Source organism: Phaenicophaeus curvirostris, chromosome 3 (assembly GCF_032191515.1).
Source record: "Phaenicophaeus curvirostris isolate KB17595 chromosome 3, BPBGC_Pcur_1.0, whole genome shotgun sequence".
NCBI lineage: Eukaryota > Metazoa > Chordata > Aves > Cuculiformes > Cuculidae > Phaenicophaeus > Phaenicophaeus curvirostris.
Window position 1 is genome coordinate 21,362,592 of NC_091394.1, and position 21,257 is coordinate 21,383,848.

General features: G+C 37.2%; 1 protein-coding gene across 4 annotated transcripts in view; it reads left to right on the forward strand.

Annotated features, from left to right (window-relative positions):
- Nucleotides 1–21,257, forward strand: part of TRIO (trio Rho guanine nucleotide exchange factor) — a 249,264-nt gene that overhangs the window by 140,001 nt on the left and 88,006 nt on the right. For all 4 annotated transcript variants that reach the window (XM_069853494.1, XM_069853496.1, XM_069853497.1 and 1 more), the window contains exons 16-27: nt 2,420–2,539; nt 3,576–3,767; nt 4,933–5,082; nt 6,545–6,659; nt 10,890–11,005; nt 14,258–14,380; nt 16,265–16,459; nt 16,571–16,686; nt 17,244–17,310; nt 18,071–18,180; nt 19,184–19,253; nt 19,704–19,793. In XM_069853494.1, the coding sequence (XP_069709595.1) occupies nt 2,420–2,539; nt 3,576–3,767; nt 4,933–5,082; nt 6,545–6,659; nt 10,890–11,005; nt 14,258–14,380; nt 16,265–16,459; nt 16,571–16,686; nt 17,244–17,310; nt 18,071–18,180; nt 19,184–19,253; nt 19,704–19,793 (1,464 nt within the window). The remainder of the gene's footprint in view (nt 1–2,419; nt 2,540–3,575; nt 3,768–4,932; nt 5,083–6,544; nt 6,660–10,889; nt 11,006–14,257; nt 14,381–16,264; nt 16,460–16,570; nt 16,687–17,243; nt 17,311–18,070; nt 18,181–19,183; nt 19,254–19,703; nt 19,794–21,257) is intronic.

Below are 21,257 nucleotides of genomic sequence, written 5' to 3' on the forward strand. Positions count from 1 at the left end.
CCACTGATAGCTCTGACTGAAAATGAAGCTCAAGTTTAGATTTTTAAGAAAGCAACAACTTCTTAGCAATTCATTGTACAGACAGAAGTGGGAAAAACCACATCACTAATGCAACCATATTGCAGTCTGGGTAAACATAAGACAAAAGATGAGATTGTGATGCAGATTTGAGGGAGTGGATGTTGTGTCAAGATGGCTAGACCTCAGTTGCTCCAAGCTGTTAAAGGTAGGCTAGAGTATACTTTGAATATAGACCACATATGTTTGTTTGTAAGGATTTGTGTTTTAAGAAGTCCTGTTCCTGGTTTCTGCCCATGTTCCATCTGTGGTTATGTTCATCGTGATTCACTTAGCAATAACCTGGCACAGTAGGATTAATGATAGTGTTGTATGTAGATCACTGAATGAAAGTATTTGCTGTTACAAGAGCAAACTGATTTGCTGCTTAATGGGCCAACTGTAATTTGATAGTTAATATATTTATTATCAGTGGTTAAAGGTCTAAAATTGGTTTGTTAGAAGAAGTTAGAGAAGGTGTGCTTAAACTGTTTATTTTTGAATGAACTGAGCCCAAAGGAATTCACCCTAGGATACCTAGAAAACTGCCTGAAATAATGGCAGAGACGTTAGTGTCTATCTTTTCTAAACTTCTGGAGGTTGGATGAGATCCTGGAGGCCCAGAGCTCAACATCTACTTCTGAAACATGGGAAAGGATTAGCTAAGTGAGGATTATAGGTCAGCTAGTTTAACATAATTCCCAGGAAAAATATTGAAACAAGTAGATAATTAAACCTGAACAGTGATGAGGAGGGTAGAAAAGACTAACATAGATTTGTTAATCATAGCTTTCCCCTTGATAAATCCTCTTTCTTCCTGACAATGCAACTGGTTTTCTGGGTAGAGGTGAAAAAGCAGAGGACATAGATTAAAAAAAAAGTAAAGCTTTTACAATAGTTTAGTTCAGTCTGTCTAGTCCTAGCTTACTATGAGAATGTCATGTGAGACTATATTACCAAGAATGATAACTTGCTGGAAAACCATACTCAAAACAAAAAGTTATTAGGAGACTCACTGGATTGGAAAACAGATTGCAAAATTTAAAAAAAAAAATAAATCTGTACAAGTCTGTTTGTATTTGGATACTGGTTCATGTTTTCGGTCAGAAAATCTACATGTTGGAGCAAAGATTATGCTTTTAAATTTCAAGATAAATGCAAAAGAAGCTGGAAAAGGGATTTAACTTCATCAGAAGGCACTGAATTACAGTTCAGAATAATCTTGATGTATGGGAGAATTGCACTGCAAGAACGATATAAATTTTATTAGTGACAAATACAGAGCATGATGTACTGACAGGAATAATCAGCTGAACAAATAGAGCACAGGGTTAATTACTGGCTGGGCAGTGGTCCCATAGAAAAGTTGTACAGATGACAGTGAATAACCTGAATTATGGCCAGATTTACTTAGTATTTGAAAGATTTTGATCAAAATGATGATTATCAACTAAAGAGAGCTTGCCAAAGAGCAGTGAGAAAAATTAGGTGGCTCACTTCACGTGGGAGAGGTTAAAGAGACTGAGGTCAACAAGAGAAGAGCAATCTAGAGGGCAGAGTTATGTAATGTCCTTGAGGGAAAAACAAAGCTGATGCTAAGTGGCAGAAAAATATATATATATATATGGGGTTTTGTCTGTCTTGGGCAGGAAAACCAAAATGAACTGAAATTAGTGAGACATGTGAGTGTTAGACATTAGAAAGAAGATTTATGGTGATAAAAATGTCTGGTGAGAGTGTGGGATGTCCATTCTTGGAGGTTTTGAGAAATGAACAGGCACAGATCTTTAGGGAGGAGCCTTAAGGTTGCATGTTCTTGCTGTTGATAAGGAATGCACTAGGAGGCTTCTCCCGACCTGAGGAGTCTTCTGGTTCCAGGGGACATGCAAAGAAAGCACACCCTGAAAACAAAAAATCTTCAAGCAATTAGAAGACACTCAGTGTTCACATTTTTCTCAACATTAATATCCAAAATTATTTCCTTACTTTTTACCAAGCTGCACATCCTCAATTTACATTCCTCACACTGGCTCTTAGGCTAATATTGCTTATAACTTATTCTCGTTTTCCAGGTGACAGAAATGGCATTCAGAACCACAGCCTTGTTCAGAGTATAAGCTGAAATCACAAGCACGTAGTAGTTAACTGAAAGGTAGCAGTTGTCAGCTAAGTGAAATTATAGTGAATGTCATTCACTGTGTTTATTCAATGCATAATTCACTGTAAACATGTAATTAATAAATTATTTAGTCATCAATTCCAGTACTACATGTGATCTGAAGTGGTTTTGTCCCTAGAAATGATGTTCTCTTGCTGGTTGGAAGTGTAATTGCACGTGTCATGTTCTTCTCTTTTGCTGCAGGTTTTGGGCTGGATCCGAAACGGGGAGTCGATGTTAAATGCTGGGCTTATCACTGCTAGCTCTTTGCAGGAGGCAGAACAGTTACAGAGGGAACATGAGCAGTTTCAACATGCAATAGAGGTAAAAGCACCATTTCAGTGACCATAGCCAAGAAGCCCTGTATTAGAGTTTCTGAGTCTCTGTAAATAGCACTGCAGTAAGGAGATGTATCTCTTCTGCCCTTTTTCATACTGTTAGGTGAATGCTACGGTATTTTGAGTTCAGGGTGTTACTGTACTGATTACATATAGCACACTTCTTTTTAAGAACTTTACTGTTGTTGAAATATTAATCAACATTATGATTATTTGGGAAAACTATTTTCAGAAATAGTCTGTTGTGTAATAGCTCTTCGTGTTTGTCTGCCACTCAGTGGAGTTTAAAGTTTCCCCCTCTTTGTGTTTTAAGGGGATTGGTTTGAGTTTTATTGTTTGTTTTGTTCTATTTTGGTTTGGTTTGTTGAGGGTACTGTATGCACCCTCATTTTGAGAGCTTTGGTAACTGTTAAGTATAAAAATCATGAGATCTCTAGGTGTTTGTCAACTTAAAGAAGAGTTTTTTGGATCGTTTGATATAGTCCAGATTTTAGGCAAGCATATGTTTATGCAAAGAACTACAGTTAAAAATTTCCTTACAATGAATGGAGAGTTGTTGTTTGTATTGTCCTGCATGCCTGCACCTTCATTTGCTCGCTGCTAATGTGCAAAAGACGGTGGTAAAGCTGTGAGGACAATAATGGTAATCAAGCAAAAATAAGATAAAATCATTCCATCTTTTTTCCTCACCATGAAGGAAAAGAAAATCAACCTGAAATTCCTAATTTTAACAAAGTGTTCTGCAATGTAGGTATGCCATGTGTGACTTAAAGCTATGCAGCGTCTGTAGCTTGTAAACTGGTAATCCTTGTTGATTTTATGATAAACTTCTACAGTATTTATTTCCTTTGTGTTTGCCTAAGTGAGTTCATGTAGTGACTAGTGTCAGGCAGTTACTTTTAATTAATGGGTGTTTGTGCATGTGTATAGAAGTGTCATTGACACAGTGGAAATGTGAGCCTTTGAGATCTTCAAGGAAATGAAGTGCTCCACTGAACTCCTGAATTTTCACCTTTTGTCAGAAAACGCATCAAAGTGCCCTGCAGGTTCAGCAGAAGGCAGAGGCAATGCTGCAGGCTAATCACTATGACATGGATATGATCCGGGAATGTGCAGAGAAGGTTGCTTCCCATTGGCAACAACTGATGCTAAAGATGGAGGACCGTCTCAAGCTTGTGAATGCATCTGTTGCCTTCTATAAAACTTCTGAACAGGTACAGAAATGCTATGTGTCAGCCTTGGTTAATTCTTCAGTGTGGCATAAAACAGCATTACCTAAAGAAAAGATTGAGTAGGTTAGCTTGTGTTTACTAATTTGATAACAACTGCAGTTATACAAAAAATGCAAAAAATCCTCTTACCAGCTGCCTTAAAAAAGAAACCATATTTTGCAGGCTTTCAGTGTATAAAATGGTCTTATATGACAAAGCCTTTTTACAAAAGCCTGTAGTAACAGGAGAGAAGTCAGTGGTTTCAAGTTGAAAGAAGGTAGATTTAGATCAGATGTTAGGAGGAAATTTTTTACCATGACAGTGGTGAGACCTTGGAACAGGTTACCCAGGGAAGCTATGGATGCCTCGTCCCTGGAAATACTCAAAGTCAGGTTGGAGAGGGCTTTGAGCAACCTGATCTCTAGTGAAAGATGTTTATAGATTATCTTTAAAGGTCCTTTCCAACCCAAACCATTCTATGATACGTAAGTAGTAGACAAATTGTGCTAACTACTAAGGGACTACAACGTAGCTGATGGGGCTATACTTGCTTCAATTGGCAAACTTCAGAAGAAGGCAGACTACCAAAGTGCAGTGGCTAGTAGTGAAGACTCAAATCTTCATCAGCCTCTTCTGTCACCTCTTCTGTTAATATTCCTCAGATTCTTATTTCTAATTGAGAAGACTCCTGTGAAATATTTTAAGGTACAACTGCTTAGTTGGTTTTCTGGTTGTTTCAAGAAGTTTTGCCTAAACAAGTTACATGGAGGATTTAATGGCAATACTTCAAATGGCTAATTCTGGTCTACGTGTGGGAGTCAGAGAAAAATCAGCTTTATGTGGTCTGCGGAAGAGATGGAGGGGGGTTGACAGGGTTGCTACCTCTGCAATCATTTCTTAAGCTCGTCCTGAACTATGGAGTCACGGAAGTGGAGAAAGATTAGCAAATTTAGGGATAGCCCTCTAAGCAATTCCACAAAAGCAGGCCAATGCTTGCAAGCCTGCAGCCAAAGATTTTTGCCTTCTCTTAAGTTACAGTCAGAATATGTCAGAAGCTAAGGTACTTGAAAGGGGTAGATTGGTTTTCTTTTTTTTTTTTTTTTTGGCTTGAATTTGGAATTTTTGTCTTACTGAATTATATTCGAGTTGGACATCTTCTTCCTGACAGGTATGCAGCGTCTTGGAAAGTCTGGAACAAGAATATAAGCGAGAAGAAGACTGGTGTGGGGGAGCAGACAAACTAGGTCCTAACTCTGAAACAGATCACGTTACTCCCATGATAAGCAAACACCTGGAGCAGAAGGAGGCGTTCCTAAAGGTAGGATTTGCCATTTTTTTTGTGGTCTTCTGTGTCTTGGAAACCATGCGGTCAAATGCTTACTCTTATCACGCTAGTATGTGGAAAGCAACAGTGCCCATTCAAAAGCTACAGGCTTGTCCCAAACTGCCAAGATGTGGGAAATGGCTCGTTAACTGTTTGTGACAGCAATTAGGAGAATACTGCCAAGTGCATAAAACTGCAGCCAGCTTTATAAATATATTTCCTGTTGAACTTCAATAGATGTCGGGTCTCCCACTGTGACTGAAAAGGAATCTGAAATCACTGCTTTGAGTAACCGTCATTCTAAAGAATGCTTAAAGACTGCTGCTTTGGAAGAGAAGTGACAGTTACATAGCACCATTGCTGCCTGTGCTTCAGAGAAGCTCTCAAATGTGCTTGGACTAAAGTAGAGTACTGAAGGAAGAAATTGCTAGACAAGCATCTGAGAGCAGTTGGGTTTGTGTAATATTCTGCAGATAAATGATAAGTTTTCATTCCAACTAATGTCCTAGTGAAGAAGGTTATTGAACATTCTGAGTAAATGTGTAAAGATGCTTGCAAAGCAGTGTAACTTAACCCTGTAACCAAAGGCTTTTTTCCAGCATTACCTTGAAAGTCATTGGAGCATAAAGCTTAATTTTGTTAGTAATGTTTTGTTGTCAGTGCACAGATGAAGACATTCAAAAGCGTGTTAGCATAGCTGTAAGTATATTGTCAAATAGATCTTTCTGCAGCTGGCATGTGAGTTTCCAGCCTTTGTATTAAAACAGTTTGAGAAATGACTTAGTGTCTCTGTTACTTGATCTAACTATGCTACCTTTATCTAATCTTTTAAAATAGCATTTCATGTTCTATTCATTAAAATAAGGCAGCAAACCTACATGTATACCTTGGTATACATTAAGGTGAAGGCAGCTGAGCAGAGTGTTGACAATAAGGCAGCAAGGACTGAAGGTTCTCAAGGCCTTGCCTTAGTATTTTAAGGGCACAGCTTAGTATTTCAGCTCTTTAGTTTCACTTTATCAGAATGTATACTTTTTGTTTAAATTAGTGGTGGATGTTTGGGAATATCCAGGTGATTACATACACATGTGCACTCTCTTTATGCAATAAATAACTTCAAGTGGCACATGGCACATACACAAAACAAAGTTCTCTGTGAGCTCTGAGTCATGCTGAAAGGTCTAAAGCAGGTAATTGTTTCTTGGTATTTTCAGATAAAAAGAAATAGTATTTTGTTTGGGGTTTTTTTTCTGCCCAATAAGTAAGGTTTAACTGTTATTTGTTGGGGAAAATTATTTTAGTTGGTTGGCTTACTTGTAGATGGATTTAATGAGCAATGCTTTATAAAACTGGAAATGGTAGGAAATGTACAAAAGTGAGTTGAGGAAGGATCTTCATCTCTTTCTGGATGTATATGTGTCCCTTTTCAAAGAAAGTAATACCACTGACTCTCTAGGCTTGCACGTTGGCTCGGAGGAATGCTGATGTTTTCCTGAAATACCTGCACAGGAACAGTGTAAACATGCCAGGGATGGTGACGCATATCAAAGCACCTGAACAACAAGTCAAAAGTAAGGGATTTCTTGTTCTTCTCCAAAAATGTGATCGTGTGTTGTGGTGTGTGTGATGGTGGGTGAGTGAAGCCAGCCCAAGTGGAAAGGGTCCTGTTTGGCTTAACAGGAAATAATTAAAATTGCTTGCACGCTTTGAAGGAGCTGCCAGTCATCAAATTGTCTTATACCCGAATAAAGTTGCTTTGAATTTATTTATCTGCTGCTTACACTTAATCTTCTTTATATTTGGACTCAAATGTACTGCTTTTGTTCGGAGAACGAGACAATAAACATCCACATGATAATGTTTGGCCTAAAGCCAAAGGGGGACTGATCACTATAAGCTTACTCTCTGTTAGTATGGTGTGTTCTATAAGTTCCTCGGGAGTGCCAGGGTGATACAAGATAATCACTTGAATAATGCCCTTTGGCCCTTCATGTAGTTATCGGTGTTAAGGAACTTCAAGTACAGGATAACTGACATTGCGTTTAAATTACATGTGTGGATAGGTAGTAGCTGAGGTGGGGCAGGAAAGAACTAGTAATACTCAGGGCTGACTTTTGCTACAATTAATTCAATGTAGTGCAGCTTTCAGTTGTAACCTGCTGTGGAGAATGGAGTAGAGAGAGAAATCTATAGGGTTTTCAGAGAAATAGGAGAGAAATTGGTAGGGTATGAATTAACTGATGGGTGAGGTAGGCAGAACAGAGATCTGAGAGAGATATTCAGAAATAAATACAGCATTTTGCTCATTATAATTGCCAGTTGTATTGTGTGTGATGCATTTTGAAGCTATGACTGAACACTCAGGCCATGCTACAGACTCAAAACCAGAGAAGTCTAGTTATGTACCTGGTATTTGCAGAGGATGGAGGCAAACTTGGAGAAATTGAGCAATAGGACCACAGGAAAAAGTTGCAGCAAGGAAGGTTCTGAATGGATATAAGCAGACCGTATTACAGCCAGAGTAAGAAAGCACCAAGTAGAGCAGGTGGCCCAGAGAGGCAGTGGCATCTCTTCCCTTGGGAGCTGGAGTTTTTAAAACAGATTTGAGCAAGCCCCTGAAAAACTTGGTCAGTTAGTCCTGCTTTAAGAAGGAGATTGGAACAGATGGCCTTCAGAGGCCACTTCCACTCTAAATTCTTTGATGACTCTGTCAGAAAAGGACATGCTTACTGCTTTACTTTACTACAAGGGGAAAATAGTTTTTTGTTAAACTTACCTATGTATCTGACAGTACTCAAATTGAAAATCTCTGTGTTAAATTTTTTTTTTGAGAGATAATAGGGTGTTGCACATACTTCTCACGCTAAGAAAATAATTGGATGGTGGCAGTTGAAACTTGGAGCATGTAGAACTAAGACCAAAAATTGCTTTTCCTCTGTTCCCAAGAGATCAACATTTATAGAACTGTGCAAGACAAAATCTCCGCACAAATGCTGGCAGCATCAATATCTAGAGAAGTATTGCTGATATTTGTCACTTAGCTTTTCTGTTAGTGGTAGACAAAGAAAACGAAACAGAAGCAAGCAGGAAGTCATAGCTATCACACTTACAAGAAGAAAAACATTAAGCTTTTAGACAAGTTTTTAAAACTTCAGTTTTGAAAACTATTTGTGTAGAATCAGTGATTATGAGACAGATAAATATTTTCAGTTAAGGAAAGAGTAGTAAATTCTCTGCTTATATCCTTAATAATTGTATGTCAGAACCATAGTGCTGTGCATATTCTGTGTAAATTTAAAAACCTGGATGAATGATATGTGTTTAAAAAGCAACAAAAGATTGCACACAAAAAAATCCCATGTAAGGGAAAATATCTTTTCTAAACAGAGAAAAAAATTACAGGGTGTTTATTTCATTTTGATTAAATAGAGGTTACATGTGTTCTGCTGGGCTGTTACATACTCATACTCAGGTGTATGCTTTAAACAGTGTGTCAGACTATGATCAGTGTATAGTATATAAATGAACACTTGAAACACTTGAGTCACACTTGAGTTTCTGCAGAACTGCTGCACATTCTTCAAAAACCTCACTCAGTGGCATACTTGATCTTTATTCCCAGCTGCACATTATGATATCTAAAAAAGCAACATCTTAATCTAGGCAAAGTTTAGCTAAGCATTTGCTTCATGGGAAACAGGAATCATAGTGGTACTGCACTTTGAGAGATGTCCCATCCCTTCATACCAGTGTAAATAATTTTCTTGTCCTGCAGTTAAGAATATCCAAATACTGAATTGGACTTGTGCCAAAGCTGAAATTTAGGAAGGAGCTGTGGCCTGAAACTGTACCGTGGCAGGTGGATTCAGCTGATGACAGTTGCTGTAAGGTCAGAAACAGAGCATCTTCATCTTTGCTGTATAGGCTGCAGCAGAACATAGTGCAGGAACTTGTCTAGTAGTGCTCATATATTTTGATAGATTGACAGGGAGTGCACAATGCACAGACACATCTGAAAGCTCTCCAAGCCTGATAGAGCCCAGAGAATAAGCTGGAAGTTTAGGAACCAATCTAGTATCCTAACAAATGTTGAATCAAAGAAAATAACAACAGGAACTATAGTTTAGAAGACTTGGGATAGAGCTGTTCATCCAAACCTGGTATTAAATGTTCATGTTCTGTAACTTCCATTATTTTATAGAATGTTATTTTTCTCTTCCTTGTCAGTCCAAGAAATTAATAGTAATAATACTAATGGTGCCCAGCCAAATGACTCTCACTGGCTAGCCATCTGTATCATATCCTGACAGAACAAATGCTGTTCCAAATTTACCTTGCTTACTCTTTGTCAGAACTGCTTCACTTGTATCACTATCAAGATGTCTCTTTTTATTTTTTGTGTCCAGTTGGGTGTACTGCATTGTATAATTATAGTGTGTGTGTCTGTCCCAATCTGGCATACGTTCTGAGCAAGCATTTTGGAGATGGCATAAGGCAAATATAAAACAGAGAAAGCATATATAAAGAAAGCAAATATATAACAAAGGTGAGACTCACAGCAGATCAGCTCCTGGCTGGCTAAGGGACAGATCTGTTGAGGTGTACTTGAGGGTTGCCTGCCCAGTAGGAAGAAAACCTTGGCCATAGTTACCAGATTCCACCCAAAAGCAAATCCTGAGTGACCTCAGTGCTTTGTGGCAATATGGTGCTTTCAAGCACAAGGATGTTGGCAGCAGTGCAGACAGGTTTTATTATGGAAAATAGCCAGCTGTGGATATGAGTAGAAAAGAAAGTGAATCATTATTGGGAAGAATGAGCCTTATTTGTGGTATCTTCTGCTTCTATTAAACCTCCCCTTGGGTTCTTTGCAGTTTCAACAGAATCACCTGGCAGAGACTTCAGATGTCCCCATTTCTGTGTATTTCAGCTTGCCATCTGGGTTTGCAGTAGCTAGAAAGTCTGGTAGAGCTACTGCTCTGGAAGATGCAGTGGGTAAAGTAGGTGTCAGAAGAAGTTGTGAGAGTTTCTTTCTTTGAAGGACAAAACACCAAACATTAAAGAAGCAGAGCTCAGATAAAATCTTCGGCATATTGTAAGCAGGTCTTTGACATCTAGGAAGGCGTTGTAAGCCAGACACGTGGAATTGCAGGTTAATGGTGGAATTTAGATGTGACTTCTTAATGGCAGGCAGTTTCTGATACTCAGGAATGGAGTAACGGATTGTGGAGTTAATTATTTTGATACAATTTGATTACCTGAAAATTCTCTGAAGTCTTAACTAACACTCATATTTCAACAAGTCAGCTTACTCACTTACACTGCTGTTGTGCTTTTGGTTTGTTTTTTTTTTGAAGAAGAGTTACAAATTTTTTGTGTTTTTTATTACTTGTTTTTCTATATTTTTAATGTCTGCATATGTTGCATTTGTTCTTGTAGTGACCTAGTATGTATTAAATTATTAAAATATTTTATAAAGTCCCATGTATTTAGAAAATGTTTTTATTATGATTGATATGAGATGTTAAGCATGTTGTGATTACTTGTACATGTTCATTCTTTCTGAAGAAACCCCACCAAGAACTATCTTTATCAGACTACATTTTCAATTCTTTTATAAGCAGCAGCAGCCCATGTATGAAAAATATTTGAGAGAAAAAAAGGTGCTGATAGTAAGTTTTAATGGCATCTAATGGTATGTATTGTAAATTCTACAACATAAAGTAATTTATTCTGCTGATTTTAATGTGATATTTCAGAATTTCTTGTCATAATGTCTGTTGGAACTGTTTTAATTTCTTCAGATATCTTGAATGAACTCTTCCAGAGGGAGAACCGTGTGCTGCATTATTGGACCATGCGTAAAAGACGTCTTGATCAATGCCAACAGTATGTGGTATTTGAAAGAAGTGCCAAACAGGTGAGGTTTTTATATAAAAATCCACTTGAGTGTGATTTGGGTTTGACATACACTGACTTGTCCCCTAATAACAAATTTGCCACTGACTTCGATATTTCAAATGGGTGGAAGATCAATGATTAAAATAGAAAGTAAGTGAAATTATTTGGGTTTCCTTTCATACAGAAAAACTAAATCTCTGGAGACAGGGTATGTTTTCTGCTGTAACTTAAAGGTAATGTTTTGCTTCTGCCAGGCTTGATCTGGTACTGGCAAATCACATTTCTGTAAGTTTGTGTTTGACAAATTGTTACACTTGTTAACTTTTAAACACACCCACCTAATTTCATCAGGGCAATAACAGGCAGCAGTATTTTTATGAGATGTTAGGGTGAAAAAATCTAATTAAGTTGATTGGCAGTTCGAGGAAACTAACAAGTTGGATAACTCATTACACAATAATAACAATGACTTTCAAAAGTTTTTGCAATTCTCTCTGTACTCGGTTTCATGATTTCTTGCACGGTAGATCCGCCTCTTTCTATTTTGTTGAATATTTCAGTCTGGAAAGAACTATTAAGTAGCCCACATACAAAAAAAAATCCACTTCACTAATCAAAACACAGGCTACAAATAAGTAGAAAAAACCCTACAAAACTACAAATAAGTAGAAGATTACAAGGCAAAATTAGTAATGGGAATGACATACAATTGTTTTTTACTACCTTTTTTTTTAACTGGATATAGGACAAAGAAAGGAAGCTGTCTGTTCCTGTTCTGCAGAAATGAACACAACGCCCATAGTGTGAAATGTAGTTAGATCAACTAAAGGACTCAAAAAAAAAAAAAAGAAAGGATTTTTTTTATTCCTTTCTGATAGACAGAAAGAAATAAAAATTCTTTCTCCTGAAAGAATTTCTGAAGTCTGTCTTTCATGCTTTTACAAAGAAAGTAATGCAATATAAACCTTTGAGTGAAGTTAAAGATGAATACCTCTTTAAAATGACACCCCTTCCCTGCCCCTCCACCCCACATTTCAGTAACCTTAACTACAACCTCTGCCAAACACATGACCTGCTTGCTTTTGTATAGAGATTACTGACTAACAGTCAGCCACTGGAGATAAAGATCTGTCAGCATTTTCATTGTAAATCCAGTTTTTCAAATTTCAGTCAAACCTATTGGTACTCCAGACTCATTAGCCAGAAAATGGAAATGTTGCTATCTTTGTTTAGATTTTTGTTTGGAAGCTGGAAGAAGCCATGCTTTGTGCTTTCACAACTTGGAGCAGATACCATAGGAGTTTGCAAGGAAAATGGCAGACTTACAAAGCATTACTGAATTAAGGGCTCATCTGGTCACTAAATTGATTTCTTCAGTTCTTTTATGGTGATGTGCATCTCTAACATAAAATCCCGATCCTTACATGAAACGGGAGCTGGTCTAAACCGTAGGAATGAACGTCGAGATGAGCTTTCTGTCATGTTGTGCCTCTAGAAAGCTGCCAAAAAAGTTATGAAAGAGCAACACTTGTTGAGAAGAAGTTGTTTTGCTTATCATTTACTCCAGCATTCTTTAATAAACCCACCAAAAAAAAAGCGGAGGTGGAAAAGTTGAAAGCGGGAAGTATCAAAATAAATGTTGTTTGTAACCTCAGTGACAGCCGTGCTGCTTGTCCATGTAAGTCTTCCCTTGCAAAGATTGACATTAGAATGATAAGGAGCATTCATTGGCTGGAATGCTCCTTTTCTTGATAGTAATCCGAGAGTTATTGGTTTGTTTCCATCAGCAGTGCTTGAAAAGCACAGACCCATCTCATCTACACTAGTATATGGCCAGGTAAATGGCACCCTAGCATTCACAGTCAGTGTTGAATTTTGAAGGCTTTTTACTTACTTTGGCTTTTATACCAAGAGGGAAAAGCAAGTTCTAAGTGGAAGGAAGAGAATCAAAGTTGTTCAGTCACAGCCTAGATGATGGTGGATTTATAATAGAGAAGATGCCTTTTCTGATTCAGTGTAAGGTTATGCTCTTGAAAAATACGTATCTACTATCCACCAAGATAAAACATTTCCTGTTCTAAGTAATGTCAATAGATAAAAGGATAAGCCAAAATTATGAGAGATAAAAGGAAGAATGAGGACCTGCTAGCAATCTGCTACGTTTTCTCTTAAGAGTATTAAATTTTTGTCTAGTGCTGCTAGCAATCTACTATGTTTTCTTTTAGGGTATTGAATTTTTGTGTATGGCTGCATATATTTACTGAAGACACAGAACATATACATACAATTACTAACAAGACAGTTCTAAGCAAGCTGTATTAAAGTCTTTGAGCATCTGATATTGATTCTGTCAGAACCAAGAAGTTTCTAAGTTCATGTGCCTGTAGTATCTTGTATTAAGAATTGCAGAACGACTTGATGATATCAGTCTTCAGTTACATTTTTTTATTTTTACTGTTTCGTAGCAGTTTGAGAGAACTCTTCCCCCCTGTTCCCCTTCATCCCCTAGTCAGAGAGTAGGATTCCTCGCATCCACAGTTATAACTAAAAGGGCAGCAAATATTAATGTTGATAAAACATAGGTAATAACCTGGATCAGCATGGCTTCTAATAGTTGAGAATAAGGTGCCAGGATGTGGAAGGGAGACAATTTTTGTTTGCAGTTCTTTATTCTTATGTTTTACTACCTATACATACATTAATTGATTTATCTGATACGTCTTGCCATTCCTCCTCTGCTGCAGCTTAAATTTCTAGGAGTGCATGTAACTACAGACCATACTTTATGAGGCTGGAACACATGTTAACTAAAGAGTGAAATGATAGTTAAACCTTATATGCTTGGAAAGTTTAGCCTACACGTTGACAGCCTTACGTATATTTTTACTAGTTGTAAAATGCATATTTCTGAGTACAACTGTCCCGTGTTGCAGCAGAAGAGTGATTTTTGCTCAGTTGAGCTGTACACTATCAAAACTGTAGACATAATCGGTTAGAATCTTTTAGTAGTGGACCTCTGTAGTACTGTAATGATGGGCTTCCCTGAAGTTCAGATTCATGTGTCAATTGTTTAATTCTTTAATCATTGCTTCATAGACTAAGAGAATTATTTCAGACTTACAAACTGCTTGATATTGTAGAGGTATTAGATAATTGCACTGAGTGAGATAGAGTAAAGTTTACGTGAAGCCGATCTGTGTTTGTGAAATACTGATTAGAGTGGCCAAAGTATATTGCCTTCTCTCTTTTCCTTCATTATTACTTTGTTTAGGCTCTGGAGTGGATTCATGACAATGGAGAGTTTTATTTATCCACACATACTTCCACTGGCTCAAGTATCCAGCACACTCAAGAGCTATTAAAAGAACATGAAGAATTTCAGATCACAGCAAAGGTAAAATAAAAAATAAAATTATATAAGATTTTAAAAAAACAAACCAAATTCTCTCTTCCCCCCAGAAAAAAACCTCAATGATGTGTCCATTGGGATTTGTTTACTTGCAGTGGCTTTTGCTCTGTATTTCTGCTGGGAACAGAATAAAACAGATGATAATCACTGTTACTGGAATTCCATCAGCCGTATGTGCTGTTGATCTCTTACGACATAATCATAATGAGATAGCTTAAATATGTTTTTTAAAAACCTACAAACCTTGCAGGACCTTTGGTTTCCACTTTTATATCCTCAAGTCTATGGAGTGCTGCGTTTCATTTAATATATGAAATACAACAAGGCATATTATTATTATTCAGCTGTGATTTAATTAGGAGATAATAGGAAAATTAAATCTTTGTTTGTTAGGTTATGCTTTTTATTGAAGTATTCTGTGATTTAGCTGTAACTCTTTGAGCCATGGCAGCATTTTATTATTCTATATCTCTGGAGGCCTTTGGGGAGATGCAGATGTCACTTGTGAAGCTTACCAGTTTTCACCTGTGAAAGACAGGCAACTAGTGCATCACTGAAGTACCTAAGCTTATGTAGCCTTGTCTGTCTATGTGTTTCATTTAACATGTGTTCAAACTATCACCTGTTTTCGCCTCTTGGCCATCCAGTCTTCGTAGAGAAATCATAGAGCCCAAGAAAGTAAGCAAGTTTTCACTTGTCTGAAGGACCACCTGAGAAGAGAGAGAGACTTAGAGATGGAATTGGTTGTGGGACATGTGGGAAAGGAATAAAGAGAGCACAGAAAGAACAGAATACAGAAAGAGCAGAGATCACTTTTGGTTTTCCTTCCTTTTGAGTTTTGCTTCAGCTTTTGTTTTGCTGGATCCCTTCCAGTGTGCAGAGCACCACTGCCCCCCTCGTTTCCTCTGTCAGTCAGCAGATGACGTGGGTGCCCCTTTTGAAAGGATGTTGGCTTGTGCCACTCCCTTGGTGTTTTACTACCTGTTGAGAAGATCTGTTAGCCCTTGCTAACTCCATAGCAAAAATAAATTCTTGGATAAGGGAAATTAAGTGAATTTTAAAAAAGAAAGAATAAACACTGTTGGTTTTCCAACTGACATAGATGAGTCAAGTTTTTGTTGACTGTTTTGCTTAACTCCCTGTTACCAAGGGCCCTGATGGTACACTTCACTTTGCCATGGCATCACAAAGAGAGGGAGAAAGGTGGAGATATAAACTCATCCATCATGGATGATTTATGATTTGTATGAAAGAAAGTGTATGGTCTTAGGGAGCTTGTTAACTGGAAAAGCACTTAGTTATAGATTTGGTGGTGGCTACTTGTTCTTTAAGTTTCCTTCAAACAACTGTGTGACAATAAAACATAATATAAAAAAAAATCTGAAGAATATAGTCTTAATCTGTCAAAGTCTAAATCACGTCACAAGACTTAACCTCCATCTCAACATTTCAGTGATATCTAAAGAAGGTGTAGATAATTTAGACTGTAGCCCAGGTCCAATACCAGTGCTTCAGTGGTAATGAACAAAATATCTTCCCTGGCTTCAAAATCCCTTTGTAATGATGGGAGGAGAATAGCCATGCTCTGAAAAGCTTACCTGGCAGAATTTCATTCTGGGTTAGACATGGAGCACATTTTTGAAAGAGAAATGAACAGCCTGCTTCTAGTCATGTGGTAATAAAACCCAAAGAAACCTACATTCATCTTGTGCTTTTTTTTTTTGATAAAGATATCTGTTTAAAGGAGTTCTGGGAAGAGAGAAAGAAGCTAGCTCCTTCTCCAATCGCACTTAGTAGCAGGTTAAGCAAAATGACCCCCTTCATGACAGGTAGAGCTAGTAACTGTTCGATATTTTCCTGTTTTCATAGCAAACCAAAGAGAGGGTGAAGTTGTTGATACAGCTGGCTGATGGCTTTTGTGAAAAAGGGCATGCTCATGCAACAGAGATTAAAAAATGTGTTACAGCGGTGGATAAGAGGTACAGAGACTTTTCCCTGCGCATGGAGAAATACAGGACCTCTTTAGAGAAAGCTTTGGGTATTTCCTCTGATTCCAATAAATCGGTAAGAGAAATTTGAGTGTGATGACAGGCAAACAAGCTTTGCTTGTATTTGATTTAGCCATTGTTTTCTCTTGTCTCCTTCCTTAATCCATTCTTCCTTTCTTTAATAAAGAGCAAAAGCTTGCAGCTGGATATAATCCCAGCCAGCGTTCCTGGGTCAGAGGTGAAACTGCGTGATGCTGCTCATGAGCTTAATGAAGAAAAACGAAAGTCTGCCCGCAGGAAAGAGTAATACATTTATTTATTTTTAATGACTGAGAATGCATAAATCAATCCTGATAATGAAACTACTGTCATGGCTTGTCTGGCAGCTTTGAAATTGAATAAATGGTGAAAAGAGAGTGATATTGCTCAATAGGAGCTATTGCCTTTTATTTATATGCTTGTTCTCACAGATAATTCTAGGATGTCAGGATTTTAAACTTCTAGAGCTGTGTTGGACTTATTTTAACATGCCTTTTCTTTTCTTTTTAGAAAAAAATATGAAATAAATGTGTGAAGGGAGGAGGGAGGACAACAGTTAAATGACTGTTGCAAGAGAAAAGTATTTGAGAAAAAAATCCATCTCCTTCCTTATTTCTTTTTGCACTGATTAGTAGGGCAGGGGTGTTGACCTTTTTATGATTCCTTCATATGTTGTCTCTCTTCACATTTCAGTTTTCAGATTTTTCTTGCAGCAGTGGAAAAAGAAAAAGCTTATGGGGAGAATGATGTATTCTGGTTATTATGCATTCATTATAATTTAACAGACTGAGATTTGATTATTCTTTCTATTGTCACCTAAGGTTTATTATGGCTGAGCTAATTCAGACTGAAAAGGCTTACGTAAGAGACCTCCGGGAATGCATGGATGTAAGTTTTCTTTTTTTACACTAATCTTTGGGGACAGGATTCAATCCATTGCTTTCTATTTCTTTCTGGTTTTAGCAGCCGGCCATGGTTGGTTTGCAGTCATAGGACCAAATGAAGTATCATTTCTGCTATTAAGAAAAAGCTTAGAATTACATCTGATAACTGCCACTTAGGAATTCATCCTGTACGTTTTGCTTTTGTCATTTGCTCCTTTCCCAATTCATAAACATGTGGAGTTTCTTGTTTTCGAGAGGAAAGAGAAAAAGGAGAAGTTAAGTTTATTTGCTTTGCAAGCAATATAGAAGAGCTTGTGTTAATTCTCTTATTATCTGTATCACGTGTTCTGCTGCTAGCTGACTTTTTGAATAGAAATGCAGAGAGATTCCATGGAAAAGTGCCCAGTAATTGTTGTGCTGAAGCAAGTGATGTTCATTGTTAGCTGTTGCACAAAGCATCTACTTCTAGGTTATAGACATGACCTTGATAAGGAATATCCTGAAGCATTAGAGTTTGTCAAGAACACTATGCCTTTTAAATGATGAAGTCTTACGGACTATGTTAAATTGTCGGTTTTAGAACTTGGATTTTATTGTCAAAATCGCAAGGTATATTTGACACAACAGATACTGTCATAATTGGAGATGATGATGTTGCGTGATATTTGCCTAATTTCTCTCCAGGAATGCATGCTTACAGATACCTGAGTGCTTCTCTTCAGAGTTTATCATGACTTTTCATGGATCTTTTTTGTTCTGGGCAGACATATCTATGGGAAATGACAAGTGGAGTTGAGGAGATCCCACCTGGTATTGTAAACAAAGAACACATTATCTTTGGAAACATGCAGGAAATCTATGAGTTCCACAATAAGTGAGTGACTTATCTTCCATTTCCATATTACTGTTAAATCCAAATGATGACCTGAGGGATTTCCTAATGAAAATGTTATGCATATAAATAATGAATGCTTTTCCATTAAAAAAAATCTAAAGGATTTCTTCTCACACATCTGGCATTGATAAATTGCTTTTTGCAGCCAGGTAGGTACACCATTAGAAACTATCTTTTTCAGTTGTGTAAATTTTTCAGCTTTTAAGGAATTATTTGGATACATTAAACTTTTGCTGTAGGTTTTCCAGTTGTTCTAAAGAGATGGAAATCACTTAAGTTGATAGAATACAGATATAGCACAAACATTGATTTAAGACTGTCATTCCTTCAGAACTCTAATTCCTGATTTCCAAATGTGATTGCTAGTGGGAAAGAGTATGACTTCCTGCTTACCATTGTTACGTTTACTTGAGTAAATGAAACTTGTCCACTACATTAGTTCTAAGTAGAATGGTTCATAGGCAAATCTGTATACAGAAGTCTTGCTCTGAATCCATGCTCTTTGTTAATTCATTGATGTTTAGGATTCTTCTAAGTAATAAAATATACCAAGCATATTCCAGAACCTGATTTTACAGTCCTTTGTGTGCTTTGTTTTAACTTGAGCATCCAAAAAGAAAGTCACCTCCTTTCTCTTGAGATGAAGGCTAAACTTTTCTTGAGAGTGAAACAGTAGGAAACCTTCATCATGGAGAACAACAGCAATTATGAAATTTTTGTGCACTGTTATATGTTAACTGCATGTCTGCTGCATCAATTTCTGATCCTTACATCAGAAGTTGTATTGAATTACATTTTATATTATTCTGTTCTGACACATTTTTATCCCTTCCTGTTATCTTTATTTCTTTAACTCATGCTCTTGGTATTAATTACAGCAAGTTTTCTTAACACCTTTATTGGTACATAGTAGATCAATATCAGCTGTTCTAATGAAAATGTTTCATGTGCCTTGTACTATTTATTTCTTTTCTACCCACAGTATATTCCTGAAGGAGCTGGAAAAATATGAACAGTTACCAGAAGATGTTGGGCACTGCTTTGTTACTTGGGTAATGAAGTCTGACTTATTTTTAGAAATAACAAGGGAGATAGGAAGCACGAAGGGATGGATTCTTATTCTCAAGTCCCTTTTTAATCTGTAACATTTCTAAAAGTACCTCTTCCTTCAAATTTGAGTAAAAATGTATTTATCTTTAACTGGGGGTGGGGAGATGGGATAGGGCACTGCTCTCAGATGCCAGTGCTTAACTGCTTTTGAACTTCATGCAAGTTGCCTAAGCCTGGATTCAGATTTGGTTTGGTATCTTTGTCTTAGATATGGATAATTTGCTTTTGCATACATTGCTATTTTTTTCAGTCTTACTTACCTGATGTATTTTCATATGCTGCCAGTTTGAATGGGAAATAAGTCTTTTGAGAGGGGAAAATATGCTCTCTTATATCAGAGACAGAAATTATGCTCTCTGATAACCTATGTAAATTTGTGTTTTGTTCTGCAGGCAGACAAATTCCAAATGTATGTTACTTACTGTAAAAATAAGCCAGATTCTACCCAGCTGATACTAGAACACGCAGGAGCGTATTTTGATGTGAGTACTTTGTGTCCATCTTAAAAGTATGTCTTGGGATTTGGAATCATGTACTTGCGGTTATGTTGAGTGCCTAAATTCTTAAAAAATTCAAGTTTCCTTGTACTAATGATGCAATTTAGTGTCAGCTTGAGCAAATTGACCCTATATCTCACATGGATACCTTATATTGTTTGGTTGGCCTCATAAAGCTGTCAAATCAAATGTAAAAAGTTACTATTGCAATATCAGAGCAGTTCAGAACTGGAAGCAAGTTCTGTCAGCAACAACTGAGACATGAATCTCCAGCTCTCACAGGCACATTCTGAAGATCTTAGTATCTTGATGTGCTTAGTTTGCATCGTATATAATAAAGATGGAACAGTTAAATTTTTGGAGCACCTTTAAATTGTAATTGTATGTATTGGTAATTCAGTTGACTGCCATTGTGCAGAGCTGCTAAACTGACCACCTTGCTTATTCAGTCACAAGGTTACTTGGTCTATGTGTAATATTTTGCTTAAGAAAACGACAAAAATGTAGCAGCTGTTAGAGGTTTCAGGGAGGAATTTTGGCCACACTGTGTGAGTTTTTGTTGAACAGGTATTTACAGATGATTTGATTGTAGTGCCTCTTTTTATTTCCTTCTCCACTGTGCTGAGCCAAGAGCTGTGTAGTGACACTACAAATTTTTTTAGAATTGTTTGTAGTAGAGGGAAAGACATAATAAAAACAAACAAACAGACAAAAAAATCCCTGAAGTTTTTGGAGTGTCATTGAGGAGGTGGGTAAACGTGGTAGGATAAAGCCTTTCTGTGAAGCCTCTGTTAAGTTTTCAGTGTTTGATGTAGAGCAGGTAAGTTACAGGAAAGCAGGCAGATATGTCCAAAGAATTGTTTTATATTAAAGTAGTATTTACTAAATGTTATTTCAAAGAGCTCTGATAAAACTGTGTTAGAAATATGTTAGGCTACTACCTCCTTTGATCCCTCAGACTTCAAGCAGCGTGTCCAGAGCTCTCCGTCTCCTAATCCACCTAAAGTGGGTTAAAAGTGTGAAGACCTAATTCTGTGCACAGGTAACTTCAAGAGCTTCCATTGTGCAGCACTGGACTGTTCGACAATGTTAAGTGTATCCCATCTTGGGAATTTCTGACATTGTAATCGTGGTTAGAAATCATATAGCTGTGGTGCATAACTTGCTGTTAGAAATTGTATGGTTAAAACTTATCTGATACTATCATAAATGGCAAACACAGGCCTGAAGTTCAACCACGATCAGTACTTGAAATCTGTAATTATAACATCTGATTATCATCTAATTCTGTTTTGCTCCTTTAGCTTTGTGGAGGTCATTCTTTTATTTTGTTTGTAAGTGGCTGTTACCAAGTGCTTGGTGGCCTCTTTCCTTTAGTTAGCAAATGTTACTCCCTGCTCCCTCTTGTGGGGGAAAATGCTTTGTGCGACTTTCAACAAACTAGCAAAT